At 46.4% G+C, this 20,269-nt stretch overlaps 1 protein-coding gene across 4 annotated transcripts in view; it reads right to left on the bottom strand.

Annotated features, from left to right (window-relative positions):
• Nucleotides 1–20,269, bottom strand: part of MCC (MCC regulator of Wnt signaling pathway) — a 432,845-nt gene that overhangs the window by 50,746 nt on the left and 361,830 nt on the right. For all 4 annotated transcript variants that reach the window (XM_022591311.3, XM_089908423.1, XM_022591356.3 and 1 more), the window contains 4 exons: nucleotides 19,819–20,025; nucleotides 3,264–3,410; nucleotides 1,995–2,084; nucleotides 753–901 (listed from right to left, as the gene is read on the bottom strand). In XM_022591311.3, the coding sequence (XP_022447019.2) occupies nucleotides 753–901; nucleotides 1,995–2,084; nucleotides 3,264–3,410; nucleotides 19,819–20,025 (593 nt within the window). The remainder of the gene's footprint in view (nucleotides 1–752; nucleotides 902–1,994; nucleotides 2,085–3,263; nucleotides 3,411–19,818; nucleotides 20,026–20,269) is intronic.

Raw genomic sequence — 20,269 nt, 5'->3', positions numbered from 1 at the left:
ACACACAAGCCAGTCTTTGCCAAGGGGCAGGAGGACAAACTCAAACCACCTCTGGCATAAGATTTAGGAAGAACCCATAAGACTGGGTACACACACTGGAATTATTCTAAGCAGGATAGTTAGACCTACTTAGATAATCAGAACTAAGTAGGATAGGATGTAGGGATGGGGGGATGTGCACATTTGCAAAAAGCATAAATAAAATTAGGCAACCCTCAGTTCGAGCAGGGAGGATTAGACCAGCATGCCTGCTCCATCGCAGGAGCCCCTTCATCAGACGGCTTCTGCTGGCTCCAGGCACCCCTGGGTGCTGAGTCCACATCCCAGAGCTGCTCTCTGTGGTTCTCAGCAGCTCAGGCTGCATGCTTGGGAGCCATCTTGCCATCCTGACCTACTTGTCATTCCTTATGGACTGCTCCCGGGACATGCTCCTTAATTTGCTAGGGCCACTGCAAAATGAAAAGGCGGGGCCCCTGCTTCATAAATTATTAAGAATTTAAAACAGTGACAGCAGAGCAGTAAAGCAAGTGTGGGGTCCTTTTAAGCACGAGGTCCTGTGCATTTGATGACAGGTCACACAATGCCCATGAAGCCAGCCCTCCTGTGATGAACAGGATGGTGGAAACTCCCCACCCACCAGCCTGACAGCATCACTCTATGTCACAACACATAAGCCAACCTGAGTTGATCTTTGGGAAGGGAAAGGAGTTGCCCCCAGTGCCACCATCCAAATATGCAGAATTTCTCCTTACCTATTCAACCGTTCCGTTTCCACCTCAAACTCCCTAATTTTGCTTTCCGAGATGGCAGATCCATGGGAGTAGAGTGTCTGGAAGATCTCTTGGATGTTGGAGCAGTCCTGAAGAGAGTGGGCCAGGTGCTCCGCCACACTGCTGGATACCTGTACAGATGAGCATTAATCCCCCTCTGGACAGCGTCACTTCAGGGACGCTGGTCCCCAGGCATGCTTTGCACGCAAAACAATTTAAAGCCGATGTTCCTTGAGAATCAGGCACCAGGAGATAGCTACCCTGATCTTCCTCCGTTTGTATAATATCATCCTAGTATAAAAAGCTAACTACTGTGAAACAGTACATAAAACAGTGTCAAAATGCAAGCGGCATCTTCTAAACTGCATCCTGGGCAGCAGGCATGTGGGATCATGAGTGTTTAGAGACCTAAAAATTTGGATATTAAACAGAGGCTGAACATCCTTCTCCCTTCCGAAACCCCCTGCCACTCCCAGACTTGTCTCCGGCTGTTGTAGTTAAGGGGAGCATCCACTCCTTTATGTTCATAATTTGGCTTTGGCATGGAATCTGGGTACATGCAATTTCTGCCCAGCACAAAGCTCTAAACTAGGGCCTTAAGAGTGCTGTTCAGGTTTTCCCCACCCCTGAGGACCAAATAAGCTGGATTTCCCAGCCTTACCCCAGAATTCTAAAGGACATCCCCAGGGAGCTGAAATTCCCTTTTCACCATTTATCAGCTTACAGCCCCACGGGGTTCAGGGCTCTACAAATGAAAACTCTAGTACTGAGCTGGAAGGTTCTGGTCTGTCACAGCACTGGCCACACTTCAAAGGCAGCAATCCTCCTCACTGGAGAGCACCTTCCCTTTCAAGAGGGATGTGCGAACGGTAAAGTTCTCTTAGAGCTTCCTGACTCACTCCATCTCTGGGGAAGCAGGGTGATATAAAGCAGATACTTTAAGACTTTCATCTACATTGCCAGTAACCAGACCTAAATCATTTCTTTCTGAATGGTTTCAGCTAGAGAAAAAAAAAAAAAATCTCCCTTAAAGCTGAAGAGGTGATTCACCACATGCAAACCACTATACATTTTCATCGGATCCTCTGGAAGGAAATCAGGTATGATTTCTTATTATAACTAACTGGTTTACCAGGGGTGAACTCTGGAAGTTCTTCTATCATGGATAAACCACTGTGTAGCTTTACTGGGTACTTTGTTGCCTTGCTTGTCATGAACACTCACCCCTATGCTGCTGATTTCTGAGCCCAGGACCGGCCGATCAGACGATGAAGATTCGGACCTGGTCTTTGATAGCTTCACTCTCTCAGCAATCTTAAAAAACAAAACAAAAAATTTTCAAAACACAACACGTAACTCCCCATATACACTGTTGAGACTTTGTTTATACAAGGCTACTCTTTAACTGCGGCAACTCAACTGATTCATCAAGTCTTAAAAACGACTCACTTGTCCAGTTTTTCTGCTTAGCTCACGGGTTTTCAACCTTAGCACTTTTGACATTTTGGGTTGGATATTCTTTGCTGTAGGGACTGTTCTGTGCATTGTGGGGTGTTTAGCAGCATCCGTGGCTTCTGGTCATAAGATGCCAGTAGCACTCCAGCTATGACCATCAAAAAGGTGTCCAGACATGGCCAAATATCCCCTGGGGGACAAAAATCACTTCTGGTTGAGAAACACTGGTTTGACTTGACTTAATAAACTTGATGGTTGAGAACCAACCTTCTTGTGGAGACTGGTAGGGCTACCGGGGAGAGGATGTGTATCGTTCGAACAGTCTCTCTGGGGCAGACTCAACTTAGGAGCGGGGCGGGGGGGGGGGGGGGGCTGTGGCTGAGAACGGAGGGGCTACTTCTCACAGCTGCCAGGGCCTGCCCATCACAATCTATTTTTCTGCTGGCAGGGCTGTCAGTCCCGTGAGCGGGGAGATCATTGGTTCATTACTCAGGGTCCCCTCCTGGGCTGAACCTTGATCCTCGAGAGCAGCTCTCCGCCCACCCCTTCGCACTGCAGAGCCTGACAAAACATCTCACTCTCCACAACGACCTGTCAGCTGTGACATGCTCCAGCTGGCTGATTAATGAGAGCTGGTGTCCAGCCTGTAGCTGAGAGAGACTTAAAACATTAGTGGGGGGGCTTCCCTGGTGGCGCAGTGGTTGAGAGTCCGCCTGCCGATGCAGGGGACACGGGTTCATGCCCCGGTCCGGGAAGATCCCACATGCCGCGGAGCGGCTGGGCCCGTGAGCCATGGCCGCTGAGCCTGCGCTCCGCAATGGGAGAGGCCACAACAGTGAGAGGCCCGCGTACCGCAAAAAACAAAAACCATTAGTGGGTTATCTCTCCCTGCAGGTCCAGCACAGGAGGCCTGTGCGGGACCCCAGGAAGCCCCTGGGGGCCAGCTGAGCTAACTGCATGCCTGCACAGCGGCCCTGCTCCACGGAGGCTGGGGCAGCCAGATAACAGGAGGTGTCCCTGCCGTCCCCCGGAGCTCACCTTGGCGATGGGGATGTCATTGCTGCTGCTGCTTGTGCTCAGCTCTCCGGTGCTGGGGTTAACAGGGCGATTGGCGGAAGTGAGGCGGCCAGGGCTGGAGGGCCCTGTGGCCTGCACGCTCTGCAGTCTAGTTTGAAGCTCTCGAACCTGAAAAAAGAACACCTTCAGATACAGCGGGCGGGCTCCCCGGCCAAAGAGCAGAACAGCCAGATTGGCGGAGGGGAGGGCAGAGCTTTCATTTACGTTAAGAAACCGGCTTCCCTGAAAAGCTAAGTCGGTTGAGTCCACATAGAATGCACTGCTGTTCTTAACTAGTCCGCCACATGCTGGCCAAGTATATGTGTTCTTCAAAAGTACGAAGGGAACATGTTTCCTAAGGCACTGAAAGCTTCCAGCAGAAGTAGAATGACCATCTTTGAGGGATGTTTATTCATTTAGCCTCGTGTGCCTGACACACATGGGCACAAGAGACAGAACCCAGGATGAAATCTGTACTCGCGTGGACCTCGGAGCTCAGCGGAGAGAGACAATTTCAACACAAGCGCACCCGCATGCCATAAGTATCTATCCAGAGTTTGCAGGAAGCAGAAAAGGAGAAGAGAGTGACTCCGCCTGAAGTCATTAGGGAGCCATCCTTGAGTAGAGCCTCACAGGTGAGCAGGGCTTAAGGGATGAGATGAGTAAGGGGCTGGCTTTGGTGGTGGGGCAGGGAGAGTAGCTTGGATGACACACTGTGTCTGAAGAACTGCAAGTTATTCAGTGTGCACGGTGTAGGAGAGAGACCTGCCCTGGGAAGGAGGTGAGGCTAAGGTGATGAGGCAGAGATGGTACCCACGGCTTCTCTCCAAGGGACTTCGAGATGAGATTATCCTGGGGACAGTGGGAAGGAATATCTAAATAGCCCTTCGGTACAGAGAAACACAGGGCCCTTTCAATTACATTTAGAACACACATTTACCTGCACAGAATTTAAATGTCCAAATTCTGCTTCTCTATGGTTACGGCTCACGGACTTCCAAAGAGAGAAGTGTTCCAAGCAAATGAAGATGACTGTTAGAAATTGGTCTCTCTGATGACCTTGATCACAGTTTTATCATTACGTACAGTGTCTATCTTAAAGGGCACACTGACTGAAGCATCCAAGGGCCCTTACAAATGGGCACCAGACCCCACTGGGAAAAATTAGCACCAGGACATCTAAGGCAGGGTTTCCCCAACTTGTCAGTGTACCAGGATGTCCCAGAGGGCTTGTTAAAACACAGAGCCCAGGGTGCCACTCTCAGGGATTCTGATTAGTAGGTGGAGACCAAGCCTAGGAGTCTGTGTATCTAACAAGCTCCCAGGAGATGCAGATGCCAGGTCCCGGTTAGGGACTCGCACCTTGAGCAGCAGTGACCTAAGGGACTGCCAAGGCCACGTGGTACTTTAGTCCCCGACACAGAAGGAGCAGGGCTGCACCTCTGCCAGCCCTGACGCCAAACCCTTCCAAGCAAACCCTTCTCTAAAAGCAACTGGAGAGCTTTTCGTATTCAATATCTTGCATGTCTCCACTCTGCTAAACTGGGAACCAAAAGTAATTGAAATTTCAATAATTCATCGGCATATTAGAAGCCAAAATAGGAAAATTCCCCCAGAGAGAACTACATTCAATGGTGAAACAGCTCAAAAGTGCCTGAAAGCTGTCTCTGCTGCGGCTTCCAGTAACTGGGGGTTAACAGAAATGTGTGTCATCCTCATAAAGGGCCAGACACAGAGTTGCCCTCAAAATAGTTTAAACACTAAAAAAACACATGCCTGTCAAAGTCAAGTGGTATTGCTGGTGAGAGATTACAAGGCTCATTCTGGAATGGTCCCGATAAACTGTGCCTCTCTGTGCCCCATGGCAGAGGGACAGGACCCATTTTTCCATCAGGCCAGCTTCCTGGCACCGGGGAAAGCACTCTGGTAGAGACCATGGATTTCAAGTTCTACCACTGTGAGAGTCTGACGAGGTCCTGAATAATCAACAGTGTTAGCACCACTCCCAAATCTAAAAAGCGTCTGAATCATTCCCAAAACAATCAGTGGTCTGGGCTTCCTAGAATCTCAGCTGGCCCACTCATCTCTCTTTTAAAAAAAGCAAAAATGGCCCTGGGCATTTTATAAAAGCGTCATTAAAACTACCCATGTTATAAAAAAAAGTTTCTTCTTCTAATCACTAAAGTCAAACATGTCCACTGTAGAAAATTTAGATGACACTGAAAAATGAAGCCAGAAAAAGTACCTATGTTCTTTCTTACTCTACAGAGTAAGAGCTTCTAGTCATCTTCCATGGTGTGCTTGTGCATGGGCACGCATGCTTAAAACGATTTCTAAATCTAAATACCCATTCTCATATTAAAAGTTCTGGACGCAGAGAATGTCTTTGAAAACTAAAGGGTGATAATCATGCTTATTTTGGTCTACGCTTTATTAATTAATGATCATGGTTAGGCAGTGAAAAAAAATCCAGCTGAAGGGGGTGGAGTGAGTCTGTGATGGAAAGAAAGAGAGACAGCTGGTTGAGTTAAATAGCCTCTCTCTTCTGGCTTGGGAGGTGGGGTCTTAATTTAAATGAATAAATGCACATAAATGAAGGCTATAACCAATCTGCTGATTCAGCTTAGGTAAGGCTTAGGAGAGGGGAGAGAGACTGCTGTTAGAGTCCTCGCTTTTATTCTCACCCATTGTAGTAAGTGGAATTGTGTCCCCCTCAAAAGATATATCCAAGTTCTAAACCCCCAGTACCTGTGAATGGGACCTTATTTGGAAATACAGTCTTTGTAGATGTAATTAAACTAAGGATCTCAAGATGAAAGCATCCTGGATTTAGGGTGGGTCCTAAATCTAATGACTGGCGTTCTTGTAAGAAAAAAGAGAAGGAGATTTGAGACACAGACACCCAAAGAAGAAGGCCGTGTGAAGACGGAGGCAGGGATTGGCCACAAGTCAAGGGCTACCAGAAGCTGGAAGAGGCGAGAAAGGATTCTCTCTAGAGCCCTTGGAGGAAGTGCAGCCCTGCCAACACCCTGATTTTGTAGACTCCAGAACGGTGAGAGAATATGTTTTTGTTGTTTTATGTCACTAAGTTTGAGGTAATTAACTAATATACCTATCCTTTCACTGAAGATATGTTATTAAAGAAAATATCTTTCTTTCAACCACATATGTGGTTTGGAGTCAGGGGGTAGCTGGGAATCACAGGAACCCTAAGTAGGAATCGATGCTGTGGGAAAGTAATTCATCACCCATAAAGCCTTTCCCAATTGCTGTTGACATCTTCAACAGCAGAACACAGAACACGACTTCAGTGGCCATTTTCTCATTTCTCCTAAAGTGAGTATGTAGCCAGGCCCCATCTAGAGGCCCAGAAGAGAAGTTTGTCTGTTACGTACATTTGAAACCTGCAGAGTATGAAGGTGAGATTCTCGTCTTTCAGTGGCTCAGAGTCCTAGGCTCAGATGTCTGCCCTAGCCAGACACCTCGTGAAACATGCTCTGAGAAGGGACACCAACAAGGAGTGTCCGCGTTGTGAAAGAAGCATTATTCTGCCTTCCCAGAGTAGGAAACGCCGGCGTGCAATGTGGAAGGTTGGGTAGCTGTTGAACAAGCAAATAGAAAGAGGAAAAGGCATGGGGGGCTCTGAAGGTTCAAGGAAGGAAATGACAGTAAAATGCCAGGACTCTGCTTCTCTCGCTTAGAGTTCAATGACTTCCCAAAGAGCGAAAAGGGCTTCATAAAATCATTTTATTAGAGAAAAGAATGGACTGGAGTGAGGAAGAGAAAGGAAGTGAGTCAAAGCTCACGTGAGAAATGATGAGGGCTCAAATACCGTCAGTGAAGTGGGAGCAAAGATGGCTAATACTCCCTAGGCCAGCATCGTCCAATAGAACTTTCTGTAACAACGGGAATGTTCTATAGCCCTACCGTCCACAACGGTGGCCACAAGCCACATGCAATGCGCCTAGTATACCTAAGGGACTTTATTTTTAATTGTACTGTATTTTACTTAATTGAAATTCAAATTTACATAGTTTTGCATGGCTAGTAGCTGCTGTATTGGTCAATGCAGTCCTAGAACGATTCAAGAAAGGGACGAGATACCCAAACTTGTGGCTGGAACGACTTAGCAGATCATGGTATTACTCAGCAAAACGGTGAAAGCATAAGCAGCTGATTTCTCAGAGATAAACAAAGATGCCAACTTTGGATATACTGAATTTGAGGAAACCATCAGATGTGTGAAGAAGGATATTCAGTCAACATTTAGAAATATAATCTGAGGGAAGGAGATCAGAGCTGGACTTCTACATGTGGATATAGTTGCCAAGGGAAAAGGTGCAGCCATGTGGGTGGGAGGAGAGACTCTATGTAGCTGGTTGGACCGAAGGCTCAACTGAGGACAGTAGGAAGGGGCGGCTTTTGCTCTAAGAGAGAAAGAAGAGGTGAGGATAGATAATAAGAAAGGTGTGTTTGCAGACTGGAGAATGAGGATGGGAAACAGGAGGCTCCCACCTGATGGCTTTTGTCTCTCTTAGAGACAAGAGTTAAGGTCCTCTTCTAGGAGAGAAGGAGGGAATAGTAGCTGTCAGAAATGAGAAAGGAAGCTGACCGATAACCCAAAGAGAGAGAGAGACAGACAGACAGACAGAGACAGAGACAGAGAGAGAGAGAGAGAGACAGAGAGAGAGAGAGAGAGAGAGAGAGAGAGAGAGAGAGGCTTACCCAACAGCACTGAGAAGTCGGCTGAGCTTTTTCATTCTAGACAGCAGACTGACTCAAGGCATTATTTTCTTCAAACCCCAGAGACCTCATGAAAATGGTAGTAAAGAATAAAAAAAGAATCAAAACCATAACAGTGAAAAGAATGTGCTTGGGGCATTAGCAGACAGAGGATTTGGGCGCATTCCTTAAAAGCAGAGTGGAAGGAAGAGTACTGATTAAAGAAACAAAATGGAAAAAGGCAAATTCTATAAACTATACGAGGGGAGGTGGCCAATCTACCCAGAAGAAGGTTGGCAGGGTTTAGATGCAGCCTCAGCAGGTACTACGAAGGACAAGAATGAGAGGTAGGGCTGAAAACAGGAGGGGTAACTGTCTGTATACAGAACAAATGGAAATTTCCAGCATATGACGGCCTCAGCTAAAGTAAACAGACAGTCCTCCTATGAAAAATGCATAGAAATGCTGCATAAAAAGGAACAACGAGAAAGAAATTCATTGCCAAGGTTCAAAGAAAGATAGTAAAATCTCCAGGTGCCAGAAATGAAGTGAAAAATAAGGTTAGAGAGGTTAGGAGGGAGCCGTGGGATGGAGAGCAGGGCGTGGAGTGTGCACGCCGGGGTGTGGGGCGGGGAGAGGGACAGGGGCCCCTGCAGGTCAGGCTTTTTGAGCTGATCCTCCAGCATCAAGCTGGGAGCCTTCCTGCCCGACCCACCTGTGAGAAGCGGACTCAGCGCATTGCCCCGGAAGCCGGAAAGGAGTCTCTGGGCTGTGCATATGGGTCAAGCCTAAGAAACCAACATCTCAGACCTGTGACACATTTGGGTGTGGAATCCAAGTTTATCCTAGCTCCCTAGTGTGGGACCCCAATCTTACAAATTCACACTGAAAACTGGTCTGGATTTTCCAGGCCACTCACTGCCCCAGAAACCTAACTGGTAAACCACCCAGTATCATTAGAGAACAGGAAGAGACTTAAGCCTCCCATGACTAGGAGCCCAGGACCATGGAGCTGCTTGACATGGAAGGATGACTACAGGGAGAGGAGGATGAGACAGGAGAGCCAGCAGGCTAAATCAGGAGATGACTCCACTGGAGGAGAAATCAGAATAGAGCAACCAGTAAACCACATCACAATCACAAGTATGTTTAGGGCCCTTAAAGAGATAAAAGGAATTATTTCTGTACACAATAAATTACGAAACAAAAATAGGCAGATATCAAACAAGAATAGGTAGATGAAAAAAAAAGCCCATGGAAAACATAGTCATCAATGTACGGGTTAAGCTTTAGACTGGATAAAACTGGAAAGAGAAGTAGTGAACAGGAGCACAGTACAGAGAATTCAGAACACAGCATGGGCAGCTAAAGAAGGACAAAATATGCAAGTGTCACTGAGAGGCTTCAACACACTTTTTTTTTTTTTGCGGTACACGGGCCTCTCGCCGTTGTGTCCTCTCCCGTTGCAGAGCACAGGATCCAGACGCACAGGCTCAGCAGCCATGGCTCATGGGCCCAGCCGCTCCGCAGCATGTGGGATCTTCCCGGACCAGGGCTCGAACCTGCATCCCCTGCATCGGCAGGCAGATTCTTAACCACTGCGCCACCAGGGAAGCCCTTTCAACACACTTTTAAAGGAGTTCCAGAGGACAGGAACACAGATAATGACAGAGAAACGCTATTTGAAAAGAGAACAGGTGAGCTATCCAGATGTAGAGACCAACTTAAGTCCCGAGACTTAAGTATCATGTCAGGTGCTAAGTAGCTGTGGCAGTTTTTAGATGTGTCTGCAAATGCTTTGATAGTCTCTCCATCGCTGGACTCTAGTTCCCCTCTCGTTGCACACGCCCGGCCTGAGAGATTGCATCTGATGAACAGAGTGTGGTGAAAGTGCTACCACATAACTTCCAAGGCTAGGTTAGAAAAGGCAATACAATTTTGCCTAGCTCTCTCTTGGGATGCTGGCCCTTACACGCCGCCGACTCTGTCGTGAGGAAGCACAAGCCACACGGAGAGGATGCTTGTGGGTGCTCTGACCAACAGTCCCTGCTAAGGTCCAGACAGCAGCTAGCCTCACCCACCAGGCAAACGAGTAAGGAACCCTTCAAGACGACTCTGGCTCCAGCCACCATCTGACTGCGACCACATCTGAGCCCAAGAGAGAGAACTGTCCACTGGAGCCCAGTCATCCCCAGGAGGATGCAGTTAACAGTAAATGATTGTTGTTTTAGGTCTCCATGTTTGGGGTGGTTTGTTATGTAGCTGGTGCTAACTGGAAGAAGAGGATGAAAACACGGCGTATCTAGAGACACTGCGGTGCAAATGTAGGGCGAGGGGAAAGGATAAAGAGAGAACCTTAAAGCTGTCAGGTGGGGAGAGATGACACAGGCTCTGGGGCAGGGGTGTAGGTTTGTTTCACTCACTTCTGTATTCAACACACTGAACAGTGTCTGACACAGCGTCGGTCTCAATACAATCTGTTGAACATCGCCAATAAAACTGTCACCCTAAAATCCAACACCTGGCCTACTGCAGTAGGCTGAGTAATGGCCCCCAAAGATGTCCACACCTGAATCCTGGAAACCTGTGACTATATTACCTTACGTGGCAAGAGGGAATTTGCAGGAATGAGGAAGCACAACTGAGAAGGAACACAGCCCTGATGACACTCTGATTAATAAATCTGTGTTATTTTACGCCACTGTTGGTGGTTATCTGTCTAAGCAACAACAAGAAACTATACCCCTATCATGAAGAGTGTGGGAAAAAATAAAGATATTCTCAAAGATTAAGAATTAGGCACCCGTAGACCTTTGCTGGAAGAACTTCCCAAGGACACAGGCTTTTCAGGAATTAGAACATTGAACTCAGAAAAAGAATGGGGTAAGAGGAATAATGATAAGCACAAAAACTGGCGGAGATGTAGGGGCAGAAGGAACCTTCCTATGTTGCTGGTGAGCGGACAGATGGGTGGGCCAGTCTGGAAAGCCGCACTGCAGGGTTTGGTCCAAGTAAGAACATGCACACCCCAGGACTCTGCAACCTCACTCCCGGACATGTATTCCAGAGGAATTTCCACACAGGGCCAAAGAGGACATGTGCACGGGACTATGCGCTGGAGCGCTATTTGTGGTAGTGGGAGGTCTGGATGTCAGGCGCGGTAACCATGGTGGGGACACGACAGAATGTCAGGAGGCCATCAGACCTCATGCATACACAGCGACATGGACAGACCTTAAAAATCAGAGCGCTCGGGGGAAACAAAGAAAAAAGTCTACAGCACGACACGACTGATGTAAATTAAAAACAACACACAAAACACTGTGTATAAGGGCACACATAAAACTGAGGGAGAGGGAGTGGGAGAGAAAAGCAATACATAAATTAAAAGAGGGCCTTTTCACGATCAATGAGTATGCTTTAACAGAGGGATGTAATTAGCTTATTTCTCTGCCCCGCAGGCCAAATTGAAAAGAAAAACAAATGAAAGAAAGTAAATACAAAGATGGGCACTTGGGAGCCTGAGAGATTGTGCAGAGCCAGGAAGCGAGATGCTGGCGAGGAGGAAGAGTCTGTCGCGGACAAAGATCTCTGGGATGGGCACAGAGGTAGTTTTCTGGGAAGGCGGGCAGTTCACCGGGACAGTGAGGCAGGGGCGGGTGTAAGCAGAGCAGCTACTGGCCCTTCGCTCTCCCAGGACCATGGTAGGAGCACAGACAACGAGATGACCGAGCGTGCTGATGAAGGCATCTGTGAATGTGGTCCACAGATGAGTGACAAGCACGAAAGAAAGGTGGCACCGGAGTCCTGAGTAGGATGAGAAACATTATTATTAGCCATAAAAGAACGAGCCTGTTCCGCTGATGATAACGGAGGAGCGGTCGCTGTGTAGCCGTAATTTCAGGCGGTTAGGTCGTAATCCATAGTTTCACTGTGAATTGCGGCTGGCTGAGATGAGATGATTTCTACCCTGCAGCGGGCTGAGGATCACTGGGCCGGAAAAGTTCTACTGAACGAGCTTGAGGCGGTGAGTCTGGTGGAGTCTCAAGAAAGCTGCCTCCTCTAAGTCCAGACTTCGGGAGTGTTTTGCAGAGAACCACTTCCTCCTATTGGAGATTTTATAAGACTTTTCTTTCTTGGAGCCCTCCAACAGATAAGAAATCAGGATTTATTTACAGAAGGAGGAAAGCAAGCCCAGCAGCATTTCCATTCTCTGAAGATGTGATGGGTGTATTGTGTTCTTTTGTTCTACAGCCCATGAAGGAACCTGGACTGGATTACCTAAGTGGCTGTGTCAGGGAAAAGGTCAGCGCCTTGGCTGTCTTCCTCATTTCTTACCAGCTTTCAAACAAACGGAGTCAGCTACGTGCTTTATAGCCAAGAGCTGGCCTTTACGCAGCTGGACTTCCTCACAGGAGCAGAGGCTGGAGAAGGGAGACAGGGATGGATAAGCCAACACTGGTGCCCACAGCTAAAAAAGCTGCTTCACAGTTTCCGTGGCACAGATGTGCACAAAGCCCTTTTAGAAACAGTTTCCAAAGAAGACACGAGGAAATCAGTTTTGAGGGTTCTCTGCCTTGGATTGCACTTAAAGCTTCCTCGAACTACAGAGAAGAGGAGTGACAGGCTTTGCCAATAATGCTCCGTCGGGCTCAAGACAAACATATGCACACATAGCCTTTTCTCTATGAAACAGACGTATTTTGTCTTCACTTTGTGTTGTTTTGGAATGCCAGGAAGACTGATGGATGGTACCCTAACGAGTCTGGCACCCACGTTACTATAAGAGAGGATGCTTTACTTCTGGTCTGTGTGGAAGCAGGAGAAGAAATGGGAAAAAGAGCAGAAAGAACGCAGGAAAGGAGTCCAAACAATAGAAAAAATGAATGCTGCATCCCACAGTAAGGCTACCAGAGCCGAAGCTTTGGTGCTAAGAGTTAATGTCAGCATAGACCAAGGTTATTAAACTTCTGTGGGCCCCAGTTTTCTCATGTCTAAGAAGGGTATAATAGTACCTCTTGTAGAATTCTCGTGCAGACTAAATGAGATGTGCATAAATCACTGCTCATCACAAGTAAATGCTCAAAACATGTTCAGTGTCACAATTCAGGCTCTGCGTCCTGCTTTGCCTTCAGAGGCACCTATTTTTAGTCCAAGAGGGGTATGTTTAGTCTGAAAATATCCAAAGAACGTTAATACTATTAATATTATTAACGCGTCCTTAAAAATAAGCTATCAAGACTGCACTGAAAAAAAAATGCATTGGTAGGTGGCACCTCGTAAAACAATTTTCTCTCATCGTGTAGCACAGGAAATCCTCCCCTATGCCAGGCAATGCACCTTGCCTTTGGAGCCCCAGGGTGCCCGTGTCCTGCTAGATTCTAGGATGAGCACACCCCTCTCCGCACTCACTCCTATAGCTCATGTGACCCTGGTGAGTGGACAGGCAGGGTTGGGAACCTCTCTTGTTTCAGATGCAAGGTTCATCACTGCCATACTGTGGCCCCTAGAGGAGCAGGCTAGGCATGAATAGGAAATGCCAGAAAGCTGTGGTTCTCTCTCTTTTCACTCCACCTGTGGGGAGAGAGGTAAAGATGGCTGGAGAGGCTCTTGGAACACGCCCAGTGACTGAAGGACACTGCCTTCCCTTTCCTGTCTGGGAGATGGCTGGGATCACAACAGGGAAGTGTATGAGGGTCCTACACCCCATGCATTGATTTGGTGGCTCATGGAAGGGCCTGGGCATCTATCCTTTGAAAAAGCTTCCCAGTGATTCTGTCACGCATGTTGAGAGCCACCTCGAGATGGATGAGCGAAACCGCCAGTTTCTCTGGCACCCTGATTCCTGTCCAAGCCTATCTGGTATCATACTCAAAGCAAATAAATCAGCTGTGTTAGGAACATCTACGGCTCAACAAATACCCATGTGCTCCCTTCATTATTTCTCAGCCCCTCTACAGTTAGGTGGAGCATCTGTATAGTTCTGGCCAATGGGCTGTGAGCAGAAGCATTCAGATATAGGGGTGAGTCTGTTCAAGTGATGTTTTAGATAATGGGTTACCATCAGCCTGGGTTCCTGAGTGAGTACATGGAGTAGAGCTGTGTGCTCATCTCTAAACCTGCATTGGACGTGCAGTGCAACCAGAAAACAAGCTCTTTTGGTGGGCCATGCCACTGAAATTTGGGGGGTTAGTTTGCTACTGCTGTGTAACCTATCCTCATCTTGACTAATACTCCAGTCACACAAAGGAAGAGCCAGCCGGGACTCCCAAACTGAGGTGGAAGGAAACACTGGAGCAAGATCGCCCTCCTCTCAGCTCCCTCCTACGAGGCCAGATTAGGGCTGGGAACGTGAAAACAGGGTGGTTGTTTTTTTTAAAATAAGTATTTTATGAATTTAAAATTTGCTAATATTGGCATCTTCTTCCTCATATAAAGAAACTCCTGGGCTTCCCTGGTGGCGCAGTGGTTGAGAGTCCGCCTGCCGATGCAGGGGACACGGGTTCGTGCCCCGGTCCGGGAAGATCCCACGTGCCGTGGAGCAGCTGGGCCCGTGAGCCATGGCCACTGAGCCTGCGCGTCCGGAGCCTGTGCTCCGCAACGGGAGAGGCCACAGCAGTGAGAGGCCCGCGTACCGGAAAAAAAAAAAAAAGAAAAAAAAGAAAAGAAACTCCTAAGAGAAATGGAACAGGTAAGATATGAACAAATTTCCATCAAGGACAAAAGAGAATAACTGCTTGTGTGTGGATGTCAAGTTATTAAAGCTGGGAGATACCAATCATGGTCCATAATCCATACTTTATTTTTTTGTTTCTTCAATTTGAAAATTAAGGAAGAGTAGAAAGAAAAAAGAATGCCTATCTTTTCACAGCCTAGACTTACTAGCCTCTTAATATTTTAGCATGTTAGCTTCCCTTCTATTTCTGTGAATCTACTTCTATATATTAAAAACCATACAACTGTAAGAATACACACTTAAAAAAATAAACTAGGACACTATAGAAGTGTTCAAAATATCCTTTGACCCATACTCGTAGGTACTCCCCCCACCCCCATATCTATGAGATTGGCTTAAATTGTTCTGCTCTATTTTAAATATTTTTGCACACACACATATAGAATTCAGGCACATTTACACACATATAAATTCACAGTAAATATAAAGTACTGTTTTGCAGTCCTGCATTTTCAATTTACAGACAAGAAAAGTATCACGGAAAGGGAGGCTGAATGGGAAGAGTTCACATGAGATCTAAGGCTAAATAAGGCAAAATGGAGATGAATCTTTATTTAACCTATGTAAGGTCACAACAGTTTCACTTCTAGAAATATCTCTGCTGTTACTGATTTTTAGTTAAAAATATCAAAGCGATACTGACGTAGCCTATCACGGGAGATAACTCAGATGAAGTGAATGGCTGCTTCAGAGACAGACCAGCTCTGGACACCTCAGCATGACGCTATACATCTTATCTCCCAGTAAGGGTGGTCAGCCTAATAGTAAGTACATATTATAAATGAATTAATTAGTAGAAAGAAGTACATAATAAAACACATGGTTAACCTTTAAGGTCATTACTCTTTCTAAGCAGACTCCTTCATTTGGTTTGGACTCCTCTTTCCCTTCAGGCATGAACACTGATCGTCAAGTGCCCTTCGAGATGACGTGGGCGAACACTGAAAGTGGATTCGATCAGGTGTTCAGAACCAGTGCAGTAGTTAGAAACAGGCACCAATGGATTTAGAACTAATGGCTTTAGGGGTGGCTCTTGGGCTCATACAAGAGGATGCTCAGTAAATCACCAGAGGCAGTGAGTTTACAGGATGAGTGCTACACCTGCAAGCTGCACACGTGCCCGAGTAGGACAGCGCCCGACCCCTCACACCTCCGAGATCCCTCCTGCATTAGAAGGACTGTGGGTAGACGCAGTGCAGCACCACCACCCCGGCAGACTCGCAAACTTAAAAGTGGCCCAAAGGGTATCAGCCTGATATCCCTAAAGGAGAAGGAACTGGGAATTGAGTCCAACCACACGGCCAGCAATTCAGTCAATCACATTTACAGAATTAGACCCCAATAAGAACTCTGGATTCGGAAGCTTGGGTGAACTACCCTGGTTGGCAATACTCCGAGTTGGCCACACATCACAGCGCAAAGGAGGTAACACCATTCAGGACTCCAGGGGAAGAAAAGAGCTGGGAGCTTTGCCTTCAGACCTCTTCCAGACTTCACCTATATGTCTCTTAGTTTGGCTGGCTCTGATTTGTATCTTTTTGCTGTAATAAAACTATAACTGACTTTGCAGAACTTTCTGAAGACTTTGTACAAAATCTCATAAAGAATGTGTGTTGCCTGTGTTTGATTCAAGTCTACGGTTCAATGGGACACAGATTCATGAGCCAGTGGTCACATCCAGTTCGCTTTACCAAACTATCTGAGGAAGGCACTGATCATTTTTGCTACATGGCAGTTGACCTAAACAATCAGGTAAAAAATACGTAATACAGAGAGGCTAGACCTGCCATCACATGTCCCTCCTATGAGTTCTCAGGGCTTCTCCTGTGTTTATCCCTCCCTATCACTTGACATGTACCATTGTAATGACCTGTTTATTTGCCTGTCTCCCAAACATCCTTCAGGCCAGGTTCTGTGTCCTGTTCATCACCGTAGCCCCTCTGCCTAGCACAGAGAAGATGACCAATCATGTTTACAAAATGAATGAATGAACAGCCAAATGCTTCCCTTTCTAGAGTAATTAATTCTACTTTGCCTGAATTACACCCGCTCCTTTCAGTGTGAGGAAATGAGCGGTTCTATTACAGAGCATGAAGACCTAAATGATTACCTCATTTAATAATGAGCCGGGACCAGTAATAAAAACGGTCTGCCTGTTGTTCCTTAGTTACTGCTCTGCCAAGTAGCCCAATCTGTTAGCTGACATTAAAGATCTAATTTAATTAAATTTTGAACAAGGCTCAGAAAACCTCCTGAGAGCACTCTGTTTAATTACAGGCAGGGGGCAAGCACCAATCCTATTGATCTGGTCAGTTCAAATTCTATACAATGAATGTGGGCAACGAAAAAAAAAAAGTGGCCTCTATTGCTTTCCAGGCAACTTTGATGAACTCTGGATTCTGAGTTGCTAGAAAGACAGGAAAGGCCAACCAGCCATGTTATCGTGTGGTACCACAAGGATGGAAATGAAACTAGACCTCAGTCATTCCTCAGAGCTATATATCATGAAGAAGACACAACGACCAACCACAAAAGACAGATTTCTCCTCAGGGGAATAAAATATATTGGGTGGTGGTAGGGAGAAGTCATCCAGCACTTAAAATCTAGCAAACTGGCATTTACAGGCATCTAGCAAATTCTGACACCCACAATTGTCTTGAAATAAAGAGAAATAAATCTAATTCATGGGTATGTATACAAATTCCGGAGGAAATTTCCAGTTGAGGAAGAGATACAAGTTCCCCAATACATTTTTATTTGGAAATATAAATTATATAAATTTATATAAAATATATAAATTTATATAAATTATATAAATTTAAATAAAGCCATATTAACTGCAAAACTTACACGGTAATAAATGTGATCAGAAGAAAGATTTTGAGTATTGTGTGTGTGTGTGTGTGTGTGTGTGTGTGTGTAGTTATTCAACGTCCATCTAAGAGTTCTAAGAGTCCTTCAAATATATAAGAAGTCTTGGGGGAAGAAAGATGGTATGGTGTTAATCTTTCCAGACTACTAAACAGGTATCTCTGAATTTCATCCCAAACGATTACTGATAGTTTTTGAGCATTTACTGCATGCCATGCGTTGGTTAAGCACTTAGATAATTCATGAGGATTACCTAGTTTCCCTGCACTGGGTACTATTATTAACCCCACTTCACGGCAGAATAAAGCAGGAGGTTAGGTAACGTACCAGAGACTCACAGTGGCTTGGGAGATCAAGCTGTGACTCCAGGTGGTCACAGAGCCCTGGCACAGGGTGTGGTACCATCATACTATGCTGTCCTTAATACTAACCTCCAGAGTTGGAGAAAATACTCGAAGGGGAACTGGCTTTTTCTCCTTTGCTAGTCACGATCAAGGGCTGTCTTGTGCTTTAGTAACTCAAGTGAGAGGAGGAAATTTACTCGAAACCGCAATATGTAATTAGGCCTACGACCAACATTTCCTTCACAAAGCAAGCGCCATCAGAGCGTGCGCACTAAGCAAGCACACCTAATTAGGGCATTAGTCATAATGATCAGGGAGTGTAGCCCAGGAGGTTACAGGTGCTGTGGGCCTTAGCGCTAAGTCAATGTCCTCAGCTTGCCCAGAAGTCTTTGCTGACTGCAATGATTTACACCTGCTGTTACAAGGACGGAGACTGGCATCCGATACAGCTGGGTTCTGAAAATAAGCTTACGCGTGTGAGTTCACACAAAATGACATTCAGATATGAGAGTGAGGAATGCTGGCAATAGCCACAAACGAGGAAAAGAGTTGATAACATTCAAAAATAGTAATTTCCTCTATATTCATAAATAATGGCAATTATGAAACCTGCATGTAGATGAAAAGGAGAATGATGTACGCACACTGATCTTTCTGAAGAGCAAGTTAAAGAGTAATGGTGGGGGCTTCCCTGGTGGCGCAGTGGTTGAGAGTCCGCCTGCCGATGCAGGGGACACGGGTTCGTGCCCCGGTCCGGGAGGATCCCACATGCCGCGGAGCGGTTAGGCCCGTGAACCATGGCCGCTGAGCCTGCACGTCCAGAGCCTGTGCTCTGCAGCGGGAGAGGCCACAACAGTGAGAGGCCCGCGTACCGCGAAAAAAAAAAAAAAAAAAAAAAAAAGAGTAATGGTGCGATCAACTGGATGTATTTTTTTCTGCTCCGTGTGCAAAATTACCAGTCACAGCACAACTCGAAAGCAAGCTTCTAATATTGCCACAGTGGAGAAAGAATAAAGTAGGTCTAGTAATTCAAAGTGAAGTTCAGAGGGAATTGCTTCTGATTGCAGAATTCACTGCTTCACCTCCAGTCCAATCACAGATCAGATTAACAGCCAAACAAAGAAGTACTTGTGGGTTCCTAAGAAAAAACTCCATCTTTGGAAAAGTGAGTGCTTTAACAACTCTGCCAATCATTTCTATCCTGAAACATCAGCTCCTTTAGTAATGGCTGTATTTCCTAAACAAAGTGGTTCTGAAACCTGTTCAGGCCATAGAGCCATTTAGTGAGCTGGGGTGACTACCGGGAATTACACACACACACACACACACACACACACTCTCTCTCTCTCTCTCTCTCAGAACATACACGCACACACACAAATATATATATAAGATTATTAACTTTAATGAGTTTGCACTAGAGGAGAGGACATGTCACATTAGACTCAGTATGGATATGTGAGAGCAGGTACTATAAGTTTCAAGAAAAATTTACAGAAGAAACTGCAAAGGGGAAATTCTGTATATTTTTGCAAATTATAAAATATTATTATCCTACCTCAAAGGAAGAACATCTTAATTGAGCTTGGGGGAAGATGTGTGTACCCAGAGAATGGTCGAGAATCACTGCACTGGGATAATTTTTAGCATCCACTTAGATCTGCGATTGCAGAGAAGAGCGTTTTTAAAAATCTTACCTGCACGTCTCAGCGCTTTCAGAATACTTTCAAGCACGACTTCATCACCAGAAAGGGATGGTGATTCACAAGACTAGAAATGCCACCAAATTCTTGGGGCTGCTCTTGGCTCGACCAGCTGGCTTCTCCTTTGGCCCAAGCCCCCAGGGAAAGGCCTGGCACTCACCCTCCTCCGCAGCCGGTCCCGCTCCTCCCGGATGGCGTTCATGGTGGCCTTGGTCCTGTTCAGCTCCTCCTCTTTGCTGCACAGCATGGCAGTCAGGCTCTCGTTCTCTTCCCTCAGCCCAGCCAGCTCCTTCTCCCATCGAGACCGCTCTTCAGCAAGGTTGGGATACAGGTCCCGGCCAAGGACCCCTTCGATCTCCTCCACTGTCTACAAAACACAGCCACAGAGACAAGCCAAGTGAGTTCCCTGGGAGAAACGGGAGGGGGAGAAAACAGGCCAGCCCGGGGTGAGTGTCCCCAGAGGGGTGGGTTCCACAGTCACTTCACTGCAGAAAGTAATCAAGACTAATGAGAGCCCCTGATTATCTATCCTCTCCCCATTTTCAGATGAGGCTCTGTCACTTGCCTGGGTTACAGTCTGTGTTACCCAGCAGTCCCCCCAGTAAGAAAAG

This window comes from Delphinapterus leucas, chromosome 3 (assembly GCF_059928025.1).
Source record: "Delphinapterus leucas isolate spDelLeu-1000000601 "Yukka" chromosome 3, BTC_Dleu_Yukka2, whole genome shotgun sequence".
In the NCBI taxonomy this organism is placed as follows: domain Eukaryota; kingdom Metazoa; phylum Chordata; class Mammalia; order Artiodactyla; family Monodontidae; genus Delphinapterus; species Delphinapterus leucas.
This window is presented reverse-complemented; position numbering and strand designations above follow the sequence as displayed.